General features: G+C 34.5%; 1 protein-coding gene across 1 annotated transcript; it reads right to left on the bottom strand.

Annotated features, from left to right (window-relative positions):
- Positions 1 to 873: 873 nt before the first annotated feature.
- Positions 874 to 8,432, bottom strand: LOC106876932 (uncharacterized). Its single transcript, XM_052975294.2, has 2 exons — positions 7,438 to 8,432; positions 874 to 1,921 (listed from the first exon to the last, which is right to left on the bottom strand). The coding sequence occupies exons 1-2, from the start codon at positions 8,290 to 8,292 to the stop codon at positions 974 to 976; spliced, it is 1,803 nt and encodes a 600-aa protein (XP_052831254.2). The 5' UTR covers positions 8,293 to 8,432; the 3' UTR covers positions 874 to 973.
- Between the last annotated feature and the right edge of the window lie 706 nt (positions 8,433 to 9,138).

The following is a 9,138-nucleotide window of genomic DNA, read 5'->3' as shown; positions in this document are numbered from 1 at the left end:
GCTCATTGATGTAGGTTTTAACATTAGGGGAGCAGGAATACATAATTTTCATTCTGTAAAGTGGTTGGTATTAGGATGGGCATCCAGCTATAGAAACCAAGCCAAAACAGACTATGAAACCTAGTGCAGCCCTGGCCTTGCCAGTTCCTGTCAAGTCATCCAACCCATGCTAGCATGGAAAATGGATTTTAAATGATGACGACACACATACAAACATGATAAATGTATTTATTATATCAATTTTGAATAATTGCTTTAACAAATTTAGTCTATTGATTGGTTGACCAAATGATTAATCAAACAATTGATTAGCTAATTAGTTAAATGTTAGTGAATTGACTAATAATAATAAAAGAAGTGAAATTGAACCAGTGTGTTTATAATTGGCATAATGACCGTCCCAAGATACAATAAAAATTTTAGTTACATGTAACAGGAAAAAGAAATTAGAGAAAATAATTCAGGAGTAAACCAGCTTCAAATTTCTAGTTATTCACAAAAACAACAAAGTCAGAATTTAAAATTTTGTGCCTCAATACTGAAATGTCAACCAACTGACAAAATACAGTGATAGCTTGTACAAGAGACATGCCCAACTCATAACAACAAACATAATGGACATTTAAAATATTAATGATGATGATTTAGAAATTATATCTTTATTCAAATTTGAGGCCACACTGACACACACATGTAATTATGTGATTTTTGAAGGAAGAATGATTTATCACAGATATTAGCTTGTTTTGCAAGTTATTTGGTGACCCTGTCAGTGCTGGTGCCACATAAAAAATCACTGTTGATGGTGCTATGTAAATGAAAAAAGCACTGGTGCTGATGCCTGATAAAAAGCACCCAGGACACTCTGTAAAGTGGTTGGCATTAGGAAGGGCAGCTAGCAGCAGAAACCATGGCCTTATAGCTGCTATCAAACTGTCCAACATAGAAAATGGACATTAAATGATGCAGATGATCAGTTATATGTTGTTTCATCGGTATGAACACACTTGTGTCGAGTTAAGCAACTTGTCTGAGAGAATGATTTACCACAGGTATGACAATGATATGGCTTCTCTCCTGTATGAATACGTATGTGTGTAGTTAAGTCACCACTTCTGGAGAAGGATTTACCACAGATATCACAGCAATATGGCTTCTCTCCTGTATGAATGCGTATATGTGTAGTTAATTCGCTACTTCCTGAAAATGATTTGCCACAGATATCACAGTGATGTTGCTTCTCTCCTGTATGAATGCGTTTATGAGTAACCAATGTGCTGCCTACAGAGAATGATTTACCACAGATGTCACAGTGATACGGTTTCTCTCCTGAATGGACACGTTTGTGTTTGGTTAAATCACTACTGGTAGAGAATGGTTTACCACAAGTATCACAGTGATAAGGCTTCTCTCCTGTATGAATGTGTTTATGTTTAGATATGTCACTATTTTGTGAGAATGATTTGCCACAGATATCACAGTGATATGGCTTCTCGCCTGTATGAATACGTTTGTGAATGGTCAAGTGACTTGTCTGAGAGAATGATGTACCACAAATATCACAGCAATAAGGTTTATCTCCTGTATGGAAACGTTTGTGAGTAGTTAAGTGACTCTTTTGAGAGAATGATTTACCACAGATATCGCAGTGATAGGGTTTGTCTCCAGTATGAAAACGCTTGTGAATAGTCAAATGACTGGTTTGAGAAAATGTTTTCCCACAGATATCACAGTGATATGGCTTCTCTCCTGTATGAATGCGTTTGTGTCTTGTTAAATGACCAGTTTCAGAGAATGATTTACCACAGATATCACAGTGATATGGCTTTTCTCCTGTATGAATACGTCTGTGAGTAGTTATGCTAGCTTTCTGATGGAATGTCTTTTTACAGATATCACAGTGGTACAATATTTTTCCAATCTCTTTAGACATCTTATCAGAAAAATCAATGCTTTCATACTGTTTTTTCACATTTAATTTGGTTTTCACATAATCCATTCTCCATAATTTATTTTATATCCCACTACAATATAATTATTTCCGTTTTGTTTTTATACTTCCAATAACAATTTCTGTTGCTCTGTATGTCAACAACTGTAATAACTAGCTGTTAATATCTGAAGATACAAAGTTCTTTGCAAATTTCTCCATGTTTAATTGGTATCCAAACTCATCTTGTAATCATTCCAGACAACGAAGCACAGCAATGTTGCTAATAATCTCAAACAGAGGAAATATTACACAGTAATTGTAGTATATATACATATATATATATATATATATATATATAATTCTCCTGGAGTCTTTAAAGATGATAAATATTGAAGAAGCATCAGAAGTAAAATATTGTTACGCCAGTGACATCTGATATTCTGAAATAGAGAAATAGTATAAGAAATAGAGGACACTTAAAAGCAGGGATTTAACAGTGGAAATTTTATTACAATTCTATAAAGATGAAATGTTGACTTATACATTTACCAGAACAACTGAACTTTACTTTTAATGTTATTAAAATTACATGAAACAACATTGTGTGAAGCCTAAACATTTATGAAAAGTGATTCAATTGTGCTGCAAATTCAGGTGAAACACAGTATTGACTTAAATGCTTTTGATATACTTGGTAGTATATTATGATTGCATAACAAAAACACCATGTCCCTACCAGCAATTAATATTGTATGTTAAGTTTCAGAATAGTAGACATTAAATTTCTTCTCCTTCACAAAACAAAAACATAAAAAACAAAACATCATCAGTTGTTGATTAGCTTCAGGTGATTCCTGATTGGGCAGACTATAATCAAAGGCAGAATATTTTCAGAGATGCTACAAACGTAATGATAGATCAAGCAAAAAGGAACACTACATTAATGAAAGATGGTTGAGCCATATTTTAAAAAATTCCTACAAATCTACTTCAGTCAATGATAGCTGAGTTGGGGAGAAGGTACCTTAGCCTTTATGCTGTTTACCTTACGTATAAAGAAGCATCCATGGAGGAGAAAATTTTGTTTTTCTTTATCAGCTGGGGTGGATTAAGATGGAATAGCAAAAAATTATTACTGATTATTTACAATGTAATACAGGTCTTTATTTTCGAGGAGTGTTTGGGAAAACTTATCGTCTTTGTTGTAACGCTCTTTAAAAAACGGGATGACAGTAGGAATGCTTTAAAAAAAGAAGATTTAGAAAAGTGCAGACGGACGTTTTCACGCAAGCGTGCACTAATTCGGATGCTTTATTTAACATTTTGAAATAGGTCGACTAGCCTACCAAAAATGAAAACTTTTAATGCTGCTAAAAGACACAAAGATATTAATTCTATTCTTTGTGGCAATCTGGATAAAGTATAAGATTTAACGATAAGGTCAATTAACAAACTGCAGATAATTATCTAACGACGAAGTGCATTTTCACAGAAATTAAATGCAAAGTTCCTGTTTCTAATACTGAATGGGTAAATAATACAACGGTAAACATTTTTGAAATTATTTTTCTATCTGTCCTCAGAATTTATTGATTATATATTTGCTTCAATATTTTGAATATAGACCAAGTCTCTCTCACATTGCATACGTAGGACCCGATGACATTCCAGAATGCTTGGAACGTCATTATATCAATAATTAATTCTTTTATTGGCCACAAGGGCTTAATGATTCTCTCAAGATGCAACAAAATGTGTTTCGACACAGGATCTTGTAAACTAATACAAAGACGAAACACAAAAATATTTTCAGAGTAAAAAATAGAATCATAAAACTAAATACACCAATAAATATCATTACGTTTAGATAAAATAAACTCGATTTGTTTCGATATTGTTTAAACCTGCTTAATAATTGATTTCACAATGTGTCGTATACAAAAGTAGACCGTTATTTGACCTTACCATATTTCAGCTCAAATAAACTCCAATTCATTTTGAAAATAATGAAGATTTTTAGTGAAATAACTATCGTCAATAAGCTGGTATTTGGAACATAAATAAACACAACATTTTTGAAGGGTAGTTTTAATTTAGATCACTTGAAAACATAAGGTTTGTATCAAGGCACTAGAGGCGGTCTCGTGTGGATTGGCATCAAAAAGGTTTTTAAATTTCACTTTCGTAGGATTTGATTTGTAGAACTTAGAAGTTTAACAACGGTTAATCCAGGGTTTTCGAAAATTACAGATCAACGAGCGATTGATAGTTTTTATCCTGATGAAGTAATAACTTTTCTCAATGTATCTTCAAAGAGACACGTAATTCTATAATCTTTATTACATTTTTAAAGCCTTAAAGCAAATATTTGTTAACTTACCGTTTTAAAATATACATTGGATTGTGTCTTTTTATCAAACAATAAAATAATTAAAGCATCTTATCGTTAGACTGAGTTGTTTTCAAATGTTTGATCAACACGAAATGAACATAAGTGTAGCTCCCCTTCAGCAGTAAATTCGTAACTTGTTACAACCAAGCAACGAAGCTAACGTTAGGTCTTTCGCCGCAGTTACGATATGAAACATGTGCGTGTGTACGGAGCAGAAACTCGCTATGGAGCGAGCAGACAGTAGGAGAAATCTTTCGAAGAAGAACTCCCGTCAAACAAGTGCTTCGGCCCGTTAGTTCCTGACACTCTAAGGGAGCCAGGACCACCTAAGCAGTAACTGTAGGTGTCCTCCTACTTTTATTTAAATACCACCTTTAGTAGGGATTGAACTCGGAACTTTTGGGTAAGCTTATTGTTTAGCCATACAAATCCCCGCATGAACTTGTGTAAATATTAGGAGCAGAGGTTCTCACCATCTTTTACTTTTTAAATGTTTCAGTCATCATATGGGGGCCATGCTGGGGCACCGCCTTGGAGGATTTTTGTCAAAGAAATCGACCCGGCAGAATCGTTAGCGCGAATTAGTGCACGCGTGCGTGAAAACGTCCGTCTGCACTTTTCTAAATCTTTTTCTTTTTTTTAAAGCATTCCTACTGTCATCCCGTTTTTTTTAAGAGCGTTACAACCAAGACGATAAGTTTTCCCAAACACTCCTCAAAAATAAAGACCTGTATTACATTGTAAATAATCAGTAATCATTTTTTGTTATTCCATCTTAAAGTGCCTCCCCCTTTTGGGAGTTTTATTTATTTAATTTTCTATTTTATATTTGTTTACATGCTTTTAAAACCCATTTGTATTGTCCTGTCTTTGTGTCTTCATGTAACTTTATTTAAGTCCTTGTGGCCAGTAAAAGAATTAATTATTATTATTAGGCAGTGAGCTGGCAGAATTGTTAGCATGCCAGGCACAATGCCATCTTTACAGTCTGGATTCACATGCTGCTGGGTAGGCTTTGCCTTTCATCCTTTTGGGGTTGATAAAATAAGTACCAGTTAAATACTTGGGAAGGCAGGGGGTTGATGTAATCGACTATCTTCTCCCCACAAATTTCGGGCCTTGTGCCTATACAAGAAAGAGTTATTATTATTTCTATTATTGCAGGCAGAATTATTACTGTGCTGGAAAAAATGCGTAGTGGCTTTTTGTCTGCCTCTACTGTCAGAGTTCAAACCCCGCCTAAGTTGACTTTCCTTTTTATCCTTTCAGGGACAATAAAATAAATACTAGTTGAGTACTGGGGTTGATGTAATCACCTTAACTCCTCCCCCAAAATTTCAGGCCTTCTGCTTATAGTAGAAAGGATTATTATAATTGTGCGTCCTTTTAGGAGCACTTTGCTTGACTGTTCAGGACGAGTGGTAGGACAGATAACAGAGCAGACTTCGATATCTGCCTGGACAGCTTTCCACCATTCTTGGTGAGTGAGGCGGAATGCTGTGAAAGGCCAATAACAGCCATGGAAATACAGGAGGTGATGAAGGGCTGCACGAGAGGCAGATCACTGGATTTGGATGGTCTGCCCTGAGCTTTATATTTCGATGCCAGACTTATTTGGAGGCCTCTTAGCAGATATCTACCACAAAAGGCAGCAGAATGAGAGAATTCCCACTTTTGTCTGTGGAGGGGTGGTGGCACTGCTGAGAAAGGACACAAACAAAGGGATACATATTGCAGAATTTCAGGCCCATTACTCTGCTCAATGCAGAGCTGAAGATTTTGGTCAAGGTGTTAGCCAAGTTTCAGGGGGCCCTTAAAATACTATTGAGGATCCCTAATTTACTATTTTATGTGAACCCCTTTGGTTACTATTTTATTCTGGTGGACCCCCATATCCATTTGTTGTTTAAAACTAACTTCTTTCAAAATCCCTATTTTATTTTTCACTCATTAACTTGTGTAAGTCGAATTGTGTAAAAATGTGAGAGACAGAATCCAAGCTGTTTCTTGTAAAACATACATCAAAAGCAAAATTTTTTCAGGGGCCCTTGAAATACTATGGTGGATCCCCAATTTACTGTTTTGTCGTGTGGACCCCAAAAATCTTATTTGGACCCCCAGGGACCACATGAACCCCTGTTGAGAACCACTGAATTGAACCCTCCAATGACTGAAACAAGGAGATGGTAATATTCACAAATAGTATGCGATCAGAACACAGGATTCTGAGCTTCAGAATTGAGATGACAAAAGATTGACAAAATGTGGTATTGTCTTGTGACAGAAATGTTAAACCTATACAAGGATGCAGAATGGACATTCAAACACTAATGATAATGATTTATGTTCACAACCAACTTTGTATTTATTAACACTTGAATTAACATTAAGCTGAACCATACAACATACTTTAAATAAACTTCATAAAAGAATATATATATACGATATAGATAAAAATGTTTTCAAGATCTGGAATATATACATATATATCACAGGATATGAAATATTTCTTTTTATGGTGTATATTATTTATGACATCACTGGTTTTTGAGTATATATTTCTCAGCTATGTACAATGTTAAATAAATAAATAATTATCTTTTCTACCTTCTGGAAATATTTTAGTATATATATATATATTTTGAATGAATATTTTTTATTAAGAACATTAGTGTTTCATACTATCTCACCCATAAAGTGATTATATAAAATATAGAGTCGGGAGGTTTCATTAACTGTACTTTTCCTTTTCAGAGTCGATATATTGATGACTATATCTTTCTTTTTTCATAGAATGATTTTTGATATTGATATGCTTACTCTTTTGTTTGAATACTTGCATAGTTAAGTAATTTTTTGATAATGTTCAATCAGAGACATTAGTTGTTGTTTTTCATTCCTGTATGAATATACTGGTGTCTAGTTAAGCTACATCCAGTCCTGTTGCCAGATTTGGTGCTTGTGGGTGCTTCAGAATATTCTGGGTGAGCACTAATTTGTATAGTGGGATGATTTTTGTGAACTGTATTTTCTAAATATGAAGGTGCACCATTGTATAGCGACAGGCATGTCTACATCTTTGAAAGGTTTACCTGACACGTTGTTGTGTTACAGTCTTCTCTGTTGTATGAATGCGTTTGTGTCTAGTTAAATGATTTATTACAGAGAAGGACTTACCACAGATATCACAGCAATATGGTTTCTCTCCTGTATGAATGCGTTTATGTCTAGTTAAATTACCAGTTTGAGAGAATGAATTACCACAGATATCACAATGATATGGTTTGCCTCCTGTATGAATGTGTTCATGGTTAGTTAATGTACGTCCATGAGAGAATGATTTACCACAGATAACACAGCAATAAGGCTTTTCACCTGTATGAATGCGTCTGTGGTTAGTTAATGTACTTCGTTCAGAGAATGATTTACTGCAGATATCACAGTGGAATGGCTTCTCTCCTGTATGAATGCGTTTATGAGAAGTTAAATGACCTTTTAGCGAGAATGATTTACCACAGATATCACAGTGATATGATCTCTCTCCTGTATGACTATATTTGTGACTAGTTAAGTGACCCCTTAAAGAGAATGATTTACCACAGATATCACAGTGATATGGTTTCTCTCTTGTATGAACATATTTATGATTACTTAAGTGACAAGATACAGAGAACGATTTACCACAGATATCACAGTGATACGGTTTCTCTCCTGTATGAATACGTTTGTGTCTAGTTAAGGTACTACTTACAGCAAATGATTTACCACAGGTATCACAGTTAAATGGTTTTTCTCCTGTATGAATGCGTTTATGAATAGTGAAGTGACCTTTATGAGAGAATGACCTTTTACAGGTATTGCAATGATAAGATGTCTTTCCTATCTCTTTCAGTATATCATCAGAAAAATCAACCACTTTAGACTCTGTTTTACATTTAATTGTGTTCTCACAGAATTCATTTTCCATAACTTTGTTTTTATCACCATAATATATATATTTTATTCTTAAATATTTCTATGGAAAAATTTTTCATCAACTCTTATTTTTATTAATTTCTGAAGTGGCTGGAAAGTCTTTTATAAATTTGTCCAGGTTAAGTAAAATCCAAAGCCATCTTGTTCGCATTCCATATAGTGGAGTACAGAAATGTTGTTACAAATCTCAATTCACAGGAAATATAACATCTTCCTACAGTCTTTAAAGGGTGATAAATATTGATGATACATCTCAAGGGCAAAATTCTTTAATGCCAATGCCATCTGATATTCTGAAATAATAGAAAGACAGTATAAGATACAGAATATATTTAAAAAGTAAAGAGCTAACAGTGGAAATGTTACAACCATCTATTTTGATAAACTGTAGATAAAGGCCTTGAGTGAATAGTTGGAATTTATTTTTTAATTAGTGATTAAAATTCTATCATAGAATCTTGAGTGAACTCTTCGTATATTCAGGCTACAGATACAATGAAAAAACCTGAAAACATCTCAAGCTGCATTCTGATATTTTTTATCTCACATGTGTGGCAGGAAGTTTTATTCCTAATAAAATGGTTCCAGGTTCAGTCCCACTGCATGGAACCTTTGACAAATGTCTTCTACTATAGCATCAGGCTGGACCAAAACCTTGTGAGTGGATTTGGTAGACAGAAACTGAAAGAAGCCTCTGTGTGTGTATGTGTGCATGCATGCGTGTGTGCCTGTGTTTGTTCTCCACCACCACTTGACAACTGGTATTGGTGTGGTCTCATGGTATGTTGATTTAGTCTAGTCCTATCCAAGATCAAAACGTTTTGATCTCCCTAGCTCT

Source organism: Octopus bimaculoides, chromosome 21 (genome assembly GCF_046866305.1).
Source record: "Octopus bimaculoides isolate indiv1 chromosome 21, ASM4686630v1, whole genome shotgun sequence".
Taxonomy (NCBI): Eukaryota; Metazoa; Mollusca; class Cephalopoda; order Octopoda; family Octopodidae; genus Octopus; species Octopus bimaculoides.
Note: the sequence above shows the minus strand (reverse complement) of the source record. Positions and strands in the feature narration are given on the sequence as shown.